At 43.2% G+C, this 18,852-nt stretch overlaps 1 protein-coding gene across 1 annotated transcript in view; it reads left to right on the forward strand.

Moving 5' to 3' along the window:
• The window catches only part of SLC16A10 (solute carrier family 16 member 10), a 99,310-nt gene that overhangs the window by 72,339 nt on the left and 8,119 nt on the right, over positions 1-18,852 (forward strand). The window contains exons 4-5 of the mRNA XM_053913942.1: positions 10,440-10,583; positions 18,430-18,658. Of these exons, the coding sequence (XP_053769917.1) occupies positions 10,440-10,583; positions 18,430-18,658 (373 nt within the window). The remainder of the gene's footprint in view (positions 1-10,439; positions 10,584-18,429; positions 18,659-18,852) is intronic.

The following is an 18,852-nucleotide window of genomic DNA, read 5'->3' on the forward strand; positions in this document are numbered from 1 at the left end:
TTTTTTTTTAATATATTTATTGATTATGCTATTACAGTTGTCCCATTTCCCCCCCCACTCCACTCCATCCTGCCCACCCCCCTCCCTCCCACATTCCCCCCCCATAGTTCATGTCCATGGGTCATACTTATAAGTTCTTTGGCTTCTACATTTCCTACACTATTTTTACCCTCCCCCTGTCTATTTTCCACCTATCATCTATGCTACTTATTCTCTGTACCTTTACCCCCCTCTCCCCCTCCCACTCCCTTATTGACAACCCTCATGTTCTAGTTGTTTGCCTAGTTTGCTCTCGTTTTTGTTTTATGACCCCACACCTATTTATCTGCATGCACATTTAGCTAGTGGGTGACTATCACCAGGTAAATCCAGGAGTGAGTTTAAGAGAGCATATCCTTGAAAAACAAATGCAAACGTGGAAACACATGAGACACATAAGAGCCTACATTAATCATACCCGCGAGAGCCCTTGCACCACTGTCTGTCCTCACGGTGCCCTCATGAAGCATGAAGGCGCCGGTGCTGCAGGGGGGCTGTAGGCTGTGGCTGAGCTCCCCAGAACCATCTTGGTGACAGTCTAGCTCCTGCACAGAAAGACATTGTCTGAACAGTTGACCCTCCACTGTGTTCATTCAAACTAGCCAGGAATCGAGGGGGTGAGAGAGTGGTGAATCTGGTGTGCAGGAATGAGCCTCCAAGAAAGAAACTGTTCAGTCACATCTGGATTTAGGTGTAATGCATAAAAATGTAAATCAACCAACAGGTTAAACACTTTTCATTGTTCAGGAGGGACTAGTACAGGTTTTGATGATTTTCGAAGCATATGGCACAGAAATTATCAGGCTCACTAAATAATTTCAAGTTACCTAAAAATTCTAGTGATTTGTTTTCTATTTTAAGATGAAGTCCATCTTCAAAAATTCAGGTTTATTTGAACTGGTGTCTAAATCTAAATTGGTTTTGATTTGATAATGTTATGAGAACATTTTGTCAAATCTCAATTTGATTTAAATAATGCTATGTTGAGGATGGATTATCTTGTTTTGTTTTAACCTAAGGGGAAAAAAATGTAAGGGAAAAATAACAAAGGTTTTAAAGAACCTTTAGAATTAGAAAATGTTTTCAAAATTAGACCAACCATTAGTCATCTTTCTTCCTTCTGAAGTCTTTTTCTACCCCTAGTGGCTGTTAAATAATCTTCCCTCTGGAAACTCTTCCCTCTTTTATCTCCGTCCCAACTGTAATGTGCCTTAATGGTGCCACGTGGGCTGACTGGCACCATGGAAACCTATCTTAATGAAATAGAAAGACCGGCTGTTTAAAACAAACAGAATCAACTACCCATGTGGTCTGGAGTCCTGTTAGGCCAAAGGTCTGCTCTCCTTTCAGCTGCCGAGGAGGCAGTAGGTCCCTGTACTGTGAGTTTAGTCGTGACAGAAATGCTAGTAATGGACATTGGGGTGCCTGAAGGTGGTAGTCCTTAAACATGTTGGCAGGCAAAGAAATTTTGTCTTTGCACTTCAAGCATATCTTAGAGCTGTTTATTCTCAAAGCACAGTTGATCAGATTTCATCAGCTAAAATGACATTTTAAGGCTGACCTAATCACTACCTATTTTAATGACCATAAAGTCATATTTCAATATTACGTGACGTAAAGGGCTTAATTTTATGAACCCAAATCTGTGGAGTTAGTTTTCGTTCACCTTTGATTACCTTACTGGGCGTCCTGGTGTGCAGTGCTCATGGACGACTTCCTAAGGGAATGCCCCACTTGTTTTAATTCAGTCCCTTTTCTTAGCAAACAGAGAGAAAAAAACACAGTTGTTTAAAAAAGAAAACAAACAAAACAAACCCTCATTCCCATCAGAAGATTTGTTCATCTTACTTTGAAGTCAAAGGGTAGTGTAAAATTTTGATTTGCAACAAATTCTGAGGTTACCCATTAACCAAACTAGCAAGCTTTCTACTTTCTTTCCAATGTACATCTAATTTTTCAAAGGAACCAGGCTTTTTGCTTTGAGTTTACTTTTTAAAAATATATTTAAGCAGAATGCTCTTTTACAGTTATGAAAACGCATTTTTAAGTGTTGAATGGGTAATACAGGAGTCTTAGAAATTAAACTGCAAGCAAATGACAGGTAAGAGGCTGAAGCTGCTGATCTCTGGAGTGAATAGCGAGAGAGTGAAAGTGCTTTGAACTCAGTACACCTGTTGGAAAATAGGAAGCCACAGAAATCATTCTGTATTCCAAAACCACTGAAAAATTGTGTAGCATTTATTGCCCTGTTTTTGGGTGTACCACATAAAGGTAAAAGACCCAGGTCCCCTGCTCCCGCCAAGCATTTATTCTCCTAGAGACCAAGTGAGTGCACATGCCTACTTGTCTGCCCCTCTTTTGAGTTTGGGAACTTTCTGAAGAGGAAGGGCAGGGAATTAAAATCAGAACAAATAAGGCAGATGACTGCATGCCTGGAATTTGTTTATTGCCCAAAGGGCATGGTAACTGCAATAAGAGTGGATGATAAACATGGTTGATTGTTTCCCCCCTCAGTGCTGCAAAGGCTGTATGTAGTCCCATTAGTTCCATAGCCTGCAAGTGCTCCATTGGGCTTGGCTTTGCCCTGCTTTCTTAGCCTCTCTAAAGTACTGCCTTTGTAAGCATTTGGTACTTCCGTCAGTCAGCTGTTACTTCAAGTCCACCCTCAGAAATAAAGCTATCTTTGTTTGGAGTCTCCCGTGATTTCCCTCCTTCTTTAACTGCTATTACCCAAAGACATACAGGCACACATCGTTTTATTGTGATGCTCGCTTTCTTGTGCTTCGTAGTTGCTGTGTTCTTTTACAAATCGAAGGCAAGACCCTCCACCGGCAAAGATTCCTACTCGCCCGCTTTATTGGGATGCTTGCTTTATGGTAGTGGTCTGGAACCAAATCTGCAATACCTCAAAGTATGCCTGTAATTTAACTTGTATGCACCAAAGTTTGTATCATTTTTAATGTAATAATTACACAAACATTATATACAGGACATTAAGCAAAAACCACCCATCCACTTAAAAATGTGGGGGGAAGGACAGTTGAGGCTAGTGACTATCATGACGTGACCCAATACCATAATCTTAGGAATACCGCTGCAGGGGCTCGTCGGACCTTTCTGACCGGCGGCTGTCCAGTGGGTGTGTACCACCACTGGGTTTCAAGGCTTCTGTAAATTAAGTGTTTGGAATTTCCTTTCTATTGGGCATTCTTCTATTGTGAAGCCATTTGTTGAAGAGAAGCTTGAGTTTCTGATGTACTTAGGTCAGTTTTATTGGAACTGGTTTTATACTATGTCCACCTATTTAACTTCCTTCATTGTTGACTCTGAGAGCCAGAGGACTCAGCCTGGATTCTCAGGGAAGAACACTCTGATGTCTCCGCTGTCAGGGAGAGTTGGGAGGGGAGAAGTCAGGGCTGAGGCTAATTTAGTGAGATGATGGCTTTTGCTTCCTTTGGCTGCTGCCCCTCATCTCTCAAAAAGGGGCCTACCTCTGGGCTCTACTGAGAGATGAGTAACCTCTCCCTTAATGAAGTTAGCTGGTCATCCATAGAGAGAGGCTGTCTCACCATTTACTTGAAGTGGTGATGGTTGGGAGGATGGGGAAACTGTGAGCTGTTTGTGTGTGTGTGGGAGTTTTTTTTTAAATTTAATTTTCAAATTAAATTTATTGTGGTGACATTGCTCAATAAGATTATTAGGGGACACTCCCAAAAACTGGAATTATCTTCTGGAGGGCAGGCACCTTGTAGTACAGGCTTCCCCTGCTGGGTGAGTGCTCTAGGAGCCCATCTGAGTCAGTGCACCAGCTGGTGTTGTGAGAGGATGTGTTTGGCTGCAGTGAATTTTTTTTAAGACTCTTTCAAAGTGTTTGCCCATTTCCTGATGGGTGATTTACAAGTGTACCTGCCCACACCGCACTGAGGGTTCAGCAGTTTTTGATTAAAAACAGCATGACCCCATGCCTCACCCTCCCTAGTCACCTGATCTTGCCCCAGGTGACTTTTTTCCTGTTTCCCCTGGATGAAAAAAGCCCTAAATGACACTTGGCTGACGTGGAAGAGGTGAAACAAAAAGCATCAGAAGCATCAAAATCAATGAGTTCAAAAACTGTTTTGAGCACTTCTTGGAAAAAATATCTCCATAGGTGTATTACATCAAATGGAGAGTGTTTTGAAGGTGACTAAAGTTGAAACAGGTAAGAATAAATAGCACAATTTTTTAATAAATAAACTCCAACTATTCTTAAAACTTTTATTAAACGTACTGGGCTGACATTGGTTAATAAGATCATATAGCTCCCAGGTGCACATTTCTATCATACCAGGATCTGTATATTGAATCGTGTGCCCACCATCCAAAGTCAGATCATTTCCGTCACCATATATTTGGTCCCTTAACCCTACACTACCCCTCACTCCTCTTCCCTCTGATAACCACTATACTGTTGTCTGTGTCTGTGAGTTTCAGTTTTATATCCCATATATGAGTGAAATCATATGGTTCTTAGCTTTTTCTGATAATTTTGCTTAGCATAATATTCTCAAGGTCCATTCATGTGGTCACAAATGGCAGCACTTCATCTTTTCTTATGGCTCAGTAGTATTCTGTTGTACATATGTAGCATGTCTTTATTTCATCTCTTGAAGGACATTTTGGTTGTTTCCTTATCATGGCCACCATGAATAATGCTGCAATGAACACAGGGGTGCATTTATCTTTTGAATTTTATATTATTGATTTTTAGTGGGAGGGAGGTGGGGGGAGAGAGAAACATAGACCTGTTGTTCCACTAATTTATGTGTTCACTGGTTGACTTGACTGGGAATCAAACCTACAACCTTGGCATATGGAGACGACACTCCCAACGAACTGAGCTACCCAGCGAGGGTAGGAGTGCATATATTTTTGTGAATAAATATTTTCAATATTTGGGGGTAGATACCCAGAAGAGATATTTCTGGGACATATGGTAACTCTATTCTTAATTTTTTTGAGGAATCTTTATACTATTTTCCATAGTGGCTGTACCAACTTACAATGCCACCAGCAGTGATAAGGGTTCCTTTTTCCCCCTGCCACCTCTCCAACACTTATTGTCTCATTGATAACAGCCATTCTAACAGGTGTGAGGTGGTATCTCACTGCGGTTTTGATTTGCATTTCCCTAACAGCTAGTGAAATTGACCATCTTTTCATATATCTGTTGGCCATGTGTATGTCTTCTTGGGAAGAGGTGTCTGTTCAGGCCCTCTGCCTATTTTTTAATTGAATTGTTTGTTTGGTGTTGAGTTGTATGTGTTTTGTGTATATTTTGGATATTAACCTCTTGTCAGAGCTGTTGTTTGCAAGTATCTTCTTCCATTTGGTTGTTGCCTTTTTGTTTTATTCTTGGTTTCTTTTGCTGTGCAGAAATTTATCAGTTTGATGTAGTCCCATTAGTTTATTTTTGCCTTCCCTTGCCCTTGGGGTCAAATATAACATCTCTAAGACCAAGGTCTATAAATTTATTACCTATGTTTTCTTCATAATTTATTGTGTCGGGTCTTATATTTAGATCTTTGATCCGTGTTTTTTTGTTTTTCCTTCTTTCACCATGGCTGTAGAATGAGCAGATATTTTGAGTTATGATTTCTTGTTTATCTTTGGATAACAAAACAATTAATAGGGTTTCACACAATCCAAAGATGGCTTTGGTGGGTAGGGAAGTTGCTTGAATGAGCAGTCAGCAAGGCTCCAATAAGCCCTGAGAGGTATGCAGCCCTGGAGTAAATAGATGTTTGATAACATGAATAAAAGACTAATTCCTGCCCTGAAAGCACTTACACATTCGGATAAAGTTGACTTAAAATTACCGCTCTACCAAATGATGTTTTCTTCTATGTAGATAGTGGCCTCTAGTAAAGCATTGTATTGGTTTAAAGAAGTTAGGTTATATGTGGAAACATCTGTTCAACATTTTCATGTCCCTACCCTTGCAGCTCGTTTTCAGAAGCATTAATTTTGCCCAGGATTCATGCTCTCTGCTAAACTGAAGAGCAGCGATCCTGGGAGACCCAGGCTGCAGGCAGAACACACCAGATCTGCTGAGTCCTGCTCCCTCAGGGAGGAGGGGCCTCTAGGACCCAGAGAGCCAGAATCCTCAGATCCTGTTCTCTAAACTCCCTGTTCCCTGACTTAATGACTAAAGAGACTTTTGCAGATTTTGGCTGAGGGTGGGGACAGGGTATTAGAAGCTAAAGTTCTTGCTTTATTTAAACAATAGCAAAATTCTATGAAAGAATGTCCTTTATATCTGAAGAACTAAATTTCCCCTTAAATTTGAATTTACCAAATTTACCTTCTTTCAAAACACTCAAAACATTTTACTTTATTATTTCTTTTAAGGATTATAAAGTAGAGCAGGGGAAAAAAATAAGCCACTAATAAAGAATAATAGCAGTTTGCCAGGCACGTATTCTTGGTTTCATCAAAGGAATGACTGGAAATTTTAGTCTTTTTAAAAAAAATATTTATTTATTTTTAGAGAGAGAGGAAGAGAGGGAGAAAGTGAGGGAAACATCAATGTGTGCTTGCCTCTCACACACCTCCTACGGGGGACCTGGCCCACAACCCAGGCATGTGCCCTGACTGGGAATTGAACCAGGGACTTTTTGGTTTGCAGGCCAGTACTAAATCCACTGAGCCACACCAGCCAGGGAAAATTTAGTCTTTTTTAAAATACTAAATATTTCTTTAAAAGTTATAATAGATCCTTTGGGTGCTTCCTGAAGTGGATTAATACAGTAGAGTCTGGATGCAAGTTCCAGATAAAGCCAATGCATATTCTTAATTGTGTCCTGCCTGCTTTAGATCAGGTTATTAATTTTCTTCAGAATTGAGATGGAATCCATCTCTTTCTACTTTAAAAAAAATCCTCACCTTGAGGATGTTTATTGATTTTAGAGAGACAGAGAGAGAGAGAAAGAGAAACATTGATATGAGAAGGAAATATCGATTGGTTCCCTCCCATATGTACCCTGACTAGGGATGGAACTCGCAACCTAGGTATGTGCCCTGACTGGGAATCAAACCCATGACATTTTTGGTATACGGGATGATGCTCCAATCATTGAGCCACTGGGCCAGGGCATTTTTCTGCTTTTTGTAATCTTGCTTATGGGAAGTGATAAGGGCCTGGAGGAATAAACCAGTTTGTGGTTACCTTTGTTGACAGCTGTCTTACCTTCGCAGGCACCAGTGGATTTCTTAGACTAGCACTGTTCAATAGAAATATAATGCAAGACACATGTAGAATTTAAAAAATTTTAGTAGCCGTATTTTTAAAAGTAAAAAATAAAGTGAAATTAGTTTCATAATATAGTTTATTTAACCAATATAGCCAAAATACTATTTCAACATGGAATCAATATTTTAAAATTATTAATGAGATATTTTGTGTGCTGTTTTTTTCCCACTAAGTTTTCTGTATTTGCTGTGTGTCTTACACTAACAGTACATCTCAGTTCGACTAGCCACATTTTAAGTGCTCAGTAGCCCACGCCATGTTGGATAACACGGTGTTAACGTGGTGAGTATAAGGAGGCTGCTAAGGTGAGGCTGCAGTAACCAAGCAGGAAGGTTTTATCCATCAAACCAAGAGTTTGAGCTTTACTCTGAAGGCTATGGGAGCCATAAAAGGATCTTAGGCAAAGAAGTGTTATTTTTTTATTTTTTATTTTTATTCAAGAAGTGTTATTTTTAATATTGGACTTAATCCAGTGATCACGGAGAATATAGGTTAGAGAGTTAGGAGTTGGGGCTCAAGCAAGAAGCATTGTTAGAAGGCTGTTGTAGTGGTCCAGGTGGGGAGTGACAAGAACCCAAACTAAAACACTGGGGAACGTGGACCGAAGGGAGTGTGTCTGACGGAGATTTAGGAGGTGAAATCATCAGAATTTGGCGGTGGCTGTTGGATTTGAAGAGAAGGAGGGAGTAATCTAGGATGGCTATCAGGTTTCTACCTTGGGTAGTTAGGCCAATACTAGCAGTGTTAACTGACAGGGAGGGGGGCAGGTTGTGTGGGGAGATGAGTTCAGCATGGGGCATGTTGACTTTGAGGCACCTTTTCACAGGCAGGTAGGCGTGTCCAGTTTGTTGTGCAAGAGTTTACTCAGGAGTATGTGTAGAGTTAGAAACTATAAAGGCTGTGCAGGAACAAAGTACTTAAGGTGCCAATGAAAACTTTAGGCAGTAACAAGAAGGGGGTGTAAGGCTGAGTAATCAAGAGCAGGTGGGATTTTTATAGAAAAGGTGGGATTTGAGCAGAATTTAGAATGTCACGGAGGTAGAAGGGGCAGCAGAAATGTAGAGAGAGAGGTGAGAATGTTTCAGACACTGAATATATTATACCCCTCCTGCTGGGCCAGATGAGATTAGGGCTGAGATCAAAACTGGCCTAATACATTTGCAGACCTGTTCTGTTTGGCTCCAAGGTGGGGGCGGGGGGGGGGGTTGGATTATGCTTTGTTCTAAATTTAAGTTAGGTGCCAACATTTCCACACAAAAATCCAGATTTCTGTCTTCATTTTAAAATAAAAGGGGGCTGGGCAACACAGGTGGTCCTGTGTGGTACTGATCAGCTGACCTGTGTGCTCCCCCTCTGGCAGTCTGTTGTGGTCTTTTATGCTCGCTTTGCCTGAGTCCTGTAGACGCTTGAGTTGTCTACTTCTGAATCAAGGGTCAGTGAGTAATAAAGGTACAAAGATAGATTGGTGACAGACAGTTTAATGCTAAACTAAGGAGTTTAAATGTGGGCAGTGGGCAGCTGATAAGGGATTGACGAGACTAAAGCCATATTTAGGAGGATTATCTGGACCAGTGGGAAAGCACAGAAGTTAAGGAGAACAGTTACCGGTTTTGAGAGGGAAAAGACAGATGTGATGCTGTTGGCATGCCTAAGTGGGCTTAAGAACGCAAAATGGAAGTCTGTTAAGGAGATGTCACCCAGAAAGGCTACTAGTGCTACATGAGACCCATCTGGCCCTTTGAACTTGCTGGGAAATCTGCTTTGCAGGTTTCCAGAAGTCAGGCCCATGTTTGCTATAGGGGGACAGTGAGTCTAATTGTTTGAGACAGCTGTTTATGATTGTTATAACATCTCAGTAATGGTACAGACATGCTTTTTTTCCTTGTCGTGAGCACAGATAGGTGATCACTAAGAAAACGAAGTGCTGCCCTGGCTGGTGTGGCTCAGTGGATTGAGCACCGACTTGCGAACCAAAGGGTTGCCGGTTCAATTCCCAGTCAGGTCACATGCCTGGGTTGTGGGCCTGGTCCCCAGTTGGGGGTGTGTGAGAGACAACCACACATCAATGTTTCTCTCCCTCTCTTTCTCCCTCCCTTCTCCTTTCTCTAAAGCTAAGTAAATAAAATATTTTAAAAAAACGGACGTGCTAGGAAAGCTGTGGCAAACTGAGAAACTCGGACTGTGGGAGCAAAGTTTACGTTAGATGGTGGGTGCTGAGCTGCGTGGGGTGTCACCCAGTGTGCCGCCTGCCTGGTCATACTGCCTTGGTGAACACTCTCAGGCAGTTGGTTTGCAGTCATTGTTCTAAGTAGACACTAAATTAAAGGAAAGTTCCCTTTTAAATAATTAGGCTGAAATTAATATCTGATCATCATTAACTGTGTGTCAGGTACTCTTCTAAGTTCTTTATACAGGTATTTAATCATCACAACTGCCTTCTTGAAGTACTACTGCTATCTCTATTTTCCAACCACAAAACTGAGGCCCTAGAGGTTGAGAACTTACCCAGGGTCACAAGGCTAATAAAGAATGCAACCAGGACTTGAACCTAAAGCAGCCTCTCTAGACCCTTTTCTTTTAATCGTGGTGTTAAACTGACTCTGTATCTTTATCTGCTCTCATGTCCCACAAATAGGCAAATTCATAGGTAGCGAGTCCTAAGCTCCAGCACAGCTTAATTCAGAGGTGTCCGTTTGGTTCAGGCTCTCCTAGAAGAGATGAAACTCCAGAACTGACCCTTAAAATACTGCCTTTTATGGAAGAGATCATGTGCTGGATCCCTGGATGACCTTGACAGAGCAAGGTCATGTGCTGCATTCAAAGGGCTGTTCTCTTATCACTGAATGGATCAATGTTAACTTTCAAAGTATATGTCGGTAACCTTGTATTAAACATTGAAACAGACCTCACGAAAATTCTTATTTAATGTACGCTAAAGCTTGTTAACTTTTCTTATGTTCTCATATGCTCTCAAAGAGCACATTTTATAAATACTCGAATTTGGAAGGAAGGGCATGGCAGTGGGTAACATCGTAGGCGTTTGTACAGTGCCTCAAAACTTGTCAGGCTCTCCTGCCGCATTCAGTGTGGCTCCCTTCTCTCTGGTCTGCAGATGAAACACGTGAATGAAAGGTTCCAAGCTGAAAGCAAGAAAGAGGTGCTGCTCATGTGCATCGGCATCACGTCGGGCGTTGGACGGCTGCTCTTCGGCAGGATTGCGGACTACGTGCCTGGTGTGAAGAAGGTTTATCTACAGGTACTTTCCTTAGTCCTTTCCCCCAGCAAATTATTCTGTCACCTACTGGCTCGTTTATTTACTTGTTTTTATTTGCTTAAATTCTTCTGTAAAAATGAGGAGTCTAATTTCTACAAGCAGTTTTTCAAGGGCAAAATCAGTTCGGAGTCGTGGGTTTTCAGCATGAAAAATTGGTGGTCAAACAACCATCTTCTCTGTTTAGCTGTGGAACTCCACTAAACCAAAATGGGTTTTGCCCATAGCTTTTTTTCTAAGGGGAGTGTTTTTGGCATAGTCCTTATAGTCATGTGCCTTTTGCAATATCTTGTGAAATTCAGGAGCAGGGTGTGTTTGTCTTTTGAGCTTCTTTATTGCAATGTGCCTTCTGGGTATTGTGAGTACACAATAAACAAATGCTAATTCCAAGATCAGATGGACCTCATTCGACAAGTGTTTAAGTGACTCCATGCCTGCTGATGAAACATGGTCTGTGGCCTCAATTAGTAGCTAATGGCCTCCTGGGGAAACAGAAAACCGTGATACAGCACAGTGGAATAGTGGGTGTGCTAGGGGGTGCCATAGCAACATAGGCGCCAAGCATCTGAATCACTGGTGAGGGTCTGAGCAGCCAGCCCTGCTGGGCTCGCAGAGTGCTACCCGTGAGTAGTAGACAGATAAGGAAGACAGAGAAGGGTGTTCCAAGCAGAGGAAACCATATGGCAAAGAAGTGCAGGTGTGATGGAAACGGAATGTCTGAATGGAATAAAGAGAGAATAGTAGATTGACTGGGGGGTTAGGAGGGAGCCAGGTTGGGAAGGGCCTTCACAAGCACAAACGAGGATGAACTCTATCCTGAAATCTACCAGGACCTATGAAAGGATCTTAAGCAAGGGAATGACATGACATGAATTGTATTTTATAAAGTTTAATCCAGCAACTCTGAAGGGTGGAGTGAAGTGGAGGAGGGGGTAAGAGTTGAGAAAGTCACAAAAGGCCACATATTGAATGATTCCATTTCTATGAAGTGTCCAGCACAGGGAGCTCCATAGAGACAAAAAGTAGATCAGTGGTTTCCAGGGGCTGGGGGAGGAGGGAATGGGGAGTAACTGCTATGGGTATGGGGTTTCTTTTGGGGGTGATGTATTCTAAAGTTAGATAGTATTGATGGTTGTACCACCTTGTTAATGAACTAAAACCCATTGAACTGTCCACTTTAAATGGGTGAATTTTATGATATATGAATTTATATTTCAATAAAGCTGTTATTTAAAAATAAAAAGCAGAAGCAGAGGGATAATTTGGAGACTATCGAAGTACTCTAGGCAGGAAGAACCAAGGCAGAGATATGGGAATCAAATAGGGAGTAAAATAGGGGTACAGGGAATGAGGGGTCGATGGAGCCATCTAAGCTGGGTCTGAGATTTATGGCTTGGATAACGGAGTGGATGGTTTTGCTGTTTTATCAAGTTGAGTAATTCAGTAAATCGGAGTAAAATGATGAATTCATTTTTGCCACATTAAGTTTGTGGTGCTTGTGGAAAGCGAAGTTGAGTTTGGAGCTCCTGAGAGAGTCCTGTGGGACTTTGGTATTCATGGGCTGTATGGGCTGAATGGAGGACCAGGGGTGTGAAGGGAGACCCAATGGGAGTGGCCACGTTGGTAGGGAAAAGCAGGGCTCAGCAGTGGGAGTGGTCAGCAGCGTCCGTAGCTAGTGAGAGGACAGGCATGGGAAAGACTAAAAGGTTTTCGTTGGATTTAGCAACAGAAGTTTCAGCGCATCGGCAGGTACAAAAGTCTGATCGTGACCAGCTGAATAAATGCAAATGTAGACAACTCTGCCCGGAAGCTTGGCTGTGGAGGTGAGGTAAAGGAGAGCTGAAAGGGGACTTGGGGTTCAGCACTGAGCGTGTCTGCTCACCGTGTAGAGGAGAGGCAGTATTGCAGCAGGGCCTTGAAGGAGAGGTGAAATTTGGGCACAGGAGAATGATTGGAAAAGGGAACAGATAAAGTATCTCACTGTGTACAGATGGGCAAGTTGGCCGGTGAAGAAAGTTGATAGGAAAAGCATGGATTCACGTGAAACACGGCGTTGGGGGAGAGCTCCGTGGATACCGCCAGAAAGACAAACGAGTGGGTCTTAGAGCAAATGAAGCCGGAAACTTCGCTGGAGGCCAAAAGGACAAAACTGAAGCCATCCCAATTTGGGCCACAATGATGCTGGGATAAATCGAAGGCTTGGGGATGAGGGCAAGACCAAATATGAGATGGACTCAGTCTCTGAGGACCGTGGGCATGAGGCTCCAGGCACTGGGCAGGGCTGCCGGGGACAGGACATTGTGGACAGCTCTCATTCACAGGGTCCCAGGAGTCAGAGCCCACTCAGCAGCATGTGATACACACAGAAGAACTTCCGCTAAGTGATTTGAAGTAATGACGGCCTCCATACATTAAGCATTTCCACATGCATTACCTCCTTTACTCCTCAGCCCGCCCTTTGAGGAAGGTCCTGTTGTTTCCACTGATAGATGTGAACGCCAGCGAGAGGCTGCCTCCCGGTGGGTGTCTCTGTGTGAGGAGGTCCAGGTGGACAGCCACAGGCAGGAGTCTGGTCATACAGCCAGAAGGACAGGTGGGAGAGTTCTGCTTTTTAAAGTATTTACTATACTGTTAATGGGGGAACTAAAGATTTTAGCCTTAGTTGATAGGCCTCAGTGACTAATGAGGGTGGAAAGCTGTTATTTCAGGAATTGGAATGCATGACCACATGACTCCAGGAGGCCAGCACTCAGCCTTTGTGCCCCAGGGGGTTTGCAAGCCTTGGAGATGGTCTGTCATCTGAGCCGTAGTGTTCCAGGAAGGGAACGTCCATGATGTAGATAAAGAATTGTTGATCAACAGATAAAGTACCAGGAAAATGCTGCCAGACTCCAACTCTTTTCCAGTGAACCTTCATTCCAAACCCCTTACCTACCGTTTCTTGTCCTTATAAAAAGGTCAGCTTGAGATGAGATGTTAAGACAGTTTTTGATGGTACACAGCCTCCTGTCTTCTCAGATCGCTGTTCATCTAAATAAAGCGCCCATAAAGGTTTGATCCTTCTTTCTACTTACTGGTTCTAGTAGTGGCAGGCAGCACGAATGCCAGCCTTTCTGATTTCACTGCGATCATTCCCCGTTATATTAATACCTAATTGTGGATGTTCAGGTCAAACATTTAGCAGAACATTTGGTCTTGTTCTCAAGTGTCAAGGGAGCCCTCTAATGGCCATTTGTTGCATTACAAAGTTTCAGTTGCTTTTCATTAATTCAAAAATGCTGGACACAGCTCGGGTGGAGAATTCCTATCCCACAACAAAAAGTGGTGCTTCTCAGGCCCAGCAGCCATACCAAAGGAAGTTGAGCCACCTGTGGGGTTCCCAGTCTGACATATTTTTGTTTTGAAGAGCAAAAGCCATGGGAAAGGTGGCATAAGAACAATAAAGAACCCAAATTATTTCATTCCAGAAAGGCAAAACATGCCCTGGCTGGTATGGCCCAGTGGATTGAGCACCGGCCTGTGAACCAAAGGGTCACTGGTTTGATTCCCAGTCAGGGAACACGCCTGGGTTGTGGGCCTGGTCCCCAGTAAGGGGGGCATGAGAGGCAACGACATGCTGCTGTTTCTCTCCCTCTCTTTCTCTGCCCTTCCTCTCTCTCTACAAATAAATAAATAAAATCTTAAAAAAAACAAAACAAAACATAAAATAAAATTTCTGAGTGCATACTGTGTCCCAAGCACTCATCTAAACCTTGGTAGCCTAATATAAACAAGACAGATACAGTCCCTGAGTTCTGGAGCAAGACTGGAACCAGGGAAAAGCTGGACCTGTTTGGGAACTCAAGAAGACAGAGTGGCATGCTAAAAGGTTGGAAAGCCAGGAGGGGCCAGATGACACAGAGCCTTCAGAACCAAGACGAGATTTTACTTTCAGTGTAGTGGGTCTTTGCTGGAAAATAACAGGGCCTGATTTTACATTTTAAAGTCACTGTGGTTGCTCTGTGTGTAGGGGATGGGTTACTGGGAGGGAAGCAAGAGTGCAAGTGGGGAGGAAGACCAATGAGGAGATCCGAGTGGTGGTCCAGGAGAGAGATGATGGAGGTCCACACTAAGGTGCCACGGGGCATAAAGTTACGGTATATTTTACACATCAATGTTTTACTCAAACTTGTGAAAAATTTTCCTGTTACTCGCAGGGCAGTCAGGTCATTTACATTTGGGGGCACATTTTAATACATATTACATGGAATTTACAAGAGAAGATACTTTCCTAACCTGTTCCATGTCTGCTTTGCAGTAACACAGCAGTGAGTTAAAAGTCAGTAATCTCATTTTGGATGAAAAGTGAGTCACAACCTTTTAGGTCCTCTTTTAGGGCTTACCTGTGAAGGTAAGGTAAGTCCATCCTTCGAAGGACTTCAGTGTGTCCCCTGGCTGCTGGGAGCCACTTCTGGGTCCGTCTTGTGAGCCCACTAGCCCCGTGCCAGCCAGCACAGGCCCAACCCACACGGGACCTGTCCTTTATACCACCCCCCTGCTCTGCCCCTCCTTCGTCCGGCCTCCCTGGCCCAGCTTCCCAAAGTCACTGTGGTGTTGATTCTCAGCTGGGCTGCAACCAGCTCCAGGTCGGCCTGTTTGCTCATTCCTCTTTCTTCTCTCCCTCCCTGGCTGCCTGCCTTTTGGCCCAGCCTTTAAGGGTTGGAATGCTCCTGCTGCTTACCTCTCTTTCCTTCCTTTTGTTGGTGTTTTCTCATACCCGCTCCCTGCTTTCGATCATTACATCCCAGCCTCATGGGACTCTGACAGTTCTCTCCCCAACTTGTCCGTTGAAGCCACTTCTGAGGGGCAGCTGGGCACAGAACACACTTTATAACCCCCCACAGGTCTAATTCCTGGTCAGTGTCATCTTGGGTTTGCGAGGCTGCAGCGCAGAAAAGCACAGGCTCTGGAGTGAGACTGGAGTTCACACCAGTCCTGCCATTAATTGTCTCCGGAACTGTCAGAGGCCTGTGGGGAGGAGTCACGGTGACATCTTATACCAAGTGCTGGCCCAGAGTGGATGATTGATTCATCTCGCGTCTATTATGTTTTATTATTCTATTAAATACCAAGGCAGATCCTGATCTGGAACAGGTCCCAAGAAAGGAGGCCTTGGTGATCCTGAGCTGGCGGCTCTGTCACAGGTAACAAGTTTAGGAGCGTATCTCACACATTTCCTTAGAGCTCTGAATTAGGACGCCCGCCAAGGTCCTGGGTTTCAGGTACTTTCAGCCTAACAGTTTAAAATCCTGAATGAAGAGATAACCAACCTGCGTCATATAGAATAGTAATGGTTAAAGAAAATCTTTGCAAAGGTTCCCAGAGTATGTTCTCATGTGTACTTTATTGGGAAGAAGACAGGCTGTGTTCTGGTATTTTCTTACCATCTTTCTTCCCTTCACAGGCCCGCCTTTCCAGTCGGCAGTAAATTAGTATAGATTTGAGTGTTTAGTATGTAACTGTTTCAGAAGTGTGAGAGTGTTGCAGAGGTCTGGAAGTTGTAACTGCGCAGTGAAAGAACTGGAAACTTTGGATTTGGATCACTTTCCCGTGGGGTCATGTTTCTGTGCGGGGTGGGCACAGTGAAGTGTGGGCCTCGCATCCGCCGATGGAAAGCAGACAGACCTGAACGACCTGTGGGTGTGCGTGGGAAAGGTCTAGGAGGGTGCAGACCAAACCGAGTGGTATTCCTGACAAGGACAGTGGGGATGGGTTGAGGATAAGAGGAGCTTGAAGGAAGACTTTCATATATCACTGCATACATTGTTCTAAGATTTGAATTGGTTTAAAAAAATGTATTCATGGATTACTTCTGTAATTTAGAATCTTTTGTAATTTAGAAAAATTAATCACTTTCATACCCATCTTCTTGTGAAACCTCCTCTGGCTGAGATAGGATGAACTGATTTGTGTTGCCTGGTTTTTCGTTCTGTTTTACATTTCCTTGAAGATATCTTGGGATGAGAGTATATGCTGTACCAACATAAGCTATTTCCAAAATATTATCCAAATTCTTAGCAACTCCCCATCCTGCATGAGGCCCCTCTCCTCAGCCAGGCTGCGGCACTGGGGCCATTACCTCCCTCAGGCAGAAATGGTGGTGCTTGTGTTGTGGAGAAAGTTGAACAGACTCCCTGTGAAGTACTTTGAAAGGGCTGTGGCCTCTTGTGCTTTAGAAGAAACCAGCTACTCGGCTGTGGCCCTTTAGTTTGTGATGGCCCGACACATCTCTGCTGCCCACTGGTTTCTGCCCTGGGTCCCTAGCCGGGGGCTCTAAAGTCTGGAAACTTAATATCGCATCAATTCATGGGAGGAACGCTAGAATCTAACTCCGGCTGCTTGCGTGGCCGCCTCTGCAAACGCCTTCTGCTTATTCAGGTGCAGCTCATTTTTCCTCTTGAACTATACTGAGGTTCCTGAGCAAAAGTTAAACTGACCGTTCTGCAAGAATGCTCTCTTTGTGGTAGAAATGAGAATGGTAATAACAAACAAAAAATTTTTTGTTCTTAAGTACATAACCTAAATCAAGCAGGGGGTTGGTTTTCGTCTAGAGCCTGTAATACTATGACAGGATATATTTCCTTGGGTGGTTTTAAGAAAACAAAAGCAAGAAAGACATCTCAACTGTCAGTGCCTTATTAACTGTCAGTGCCAGGACCCAGAAGAAAATCAGAAACCTTTGAACCCTTATTTAAATCTAACCACAGCTGCTGCGTTTGAGGAAAACAGACCAAAAAATCAAAACAAAAACAAAAACATTGCATGTAATACTAAATTTATTTGTCTTTCACATTCTGGAGCCCAGAATCTACAGATCATTATTAGATACACGGATCAATATTTATTCTGGGAAGTGATGAGAAGCACCGAACCTCCCGTAAGAACGGTTTGTGAGACCTGGGCCTGTGCTCCGTGTGGCTCAAATATCCCTGCACACGAGGGACACGTCTGCCCTCAGCAGCCTGGCCTGTTGACCCCTAGCTGAGCTGCCTTTCGGGTAGTGACGATGCCTGCGGGGAAAGATCATCACTTCTCACCAGTGAGCTGCAGGGAAGGGAGAAACAGCTAGTGAGAGAAATGCTAATGAGTACATGTGTGGATTTCTGTGAACTCAAATCTTAAAGAAAAACCAAGAAAGCGTACTTTGAAATAACAGTGAACAATTTTAATTTGACAATTGTTAAAATTTAACAAATTTAAATAACTAATAGTTATTGTCAAGTAATTGAAAAAGACTATAAATTAATATAGTTTGAATTGAGTAAAGGAGAACTTGTAGTCAGGTAAAGTATTAAGAAATATGCCCAAAATATATAGTAATACATTTTGAACTCTTAAGTGAATGATTTCTCACATTCCTCAAGGATTTTTAAAACATGAAATATCTGACTGTTTAGTCAGGGGCACGGACCTGTTTTCTCTTAGATTATCAAATTTTTTAAAAATGACAACAGCCAACACAATAATAGGTGTCGCTGTGAATCAAAATTATACCTGTTTTTTGGTCAGATTGGCGACAGATGGACTTTGGCTGCCGCAGGATTTCAGTAGTTAATCTGTGCGTGTCCTGAGATGGACGGGGTGGAGTCGCCTCCGTAATGGGAACACGGAGCAAGTGCTAGGGGGACTCGGGGGGGATGGCTGCGGAAGTTTGTTACATGTATACAATCAAGGGGAGCTGGGCCGGGAGGCGACAAACCCGTGACTACCTTAAAGTTCTAAACATGTTGCTCAGTAATTGTAAGAGTCACTTCTCCTGGATGTAGGGTTGACATTGTGGTGTCTGTCCTAGGTTCTCTCCTTCCTCTTCATCGGTCTGATGTCCATGATGATTCCCCTGTGTAATGTCTTTGGGGCCCTCATCGCTGTCTGCCTCATCATGGGCCTCTTCGATGGATGCTTCATCTCAATTATGGCCCCCATCGCCTTCGAGCTAGTTGGCGCCCAGGACGTTTCCCAAGCGATTGGATTTCTGCTGGGATTCATGTCTATACCCATGACTGTGGGCCCACCCATCGCAGGTAAATGTAATTATTATTTAGTAATTACATTCATTCATAGCATTATTACCACAGGTCCTAGGTGTCTCTTGCATGTAAAATATGTAACTTATTAGTTACTGGCCTTTTGGTTTTGTGTGCAACAAGAAGCCAAATACGAAATGTCCCATAGTGCATGATTCCATTATGTGAAATATCCAGAGCAGGTAAGTCCA

This window comes from Desmodus rotundus, chromosome 11, assembly GCF_022682495.2.
Source record: "Desmodus rotundus isolate HL8 chromosome 11, HLdesRot8A.1, whole genome shotgun sequence".
NCBI classification, from domain to species: Eukaryota; Metazoa; Chordata; class Mammalia; order Chiroptera; family Phyllostomidae; genus Desmodus; species Desmodus rotundus.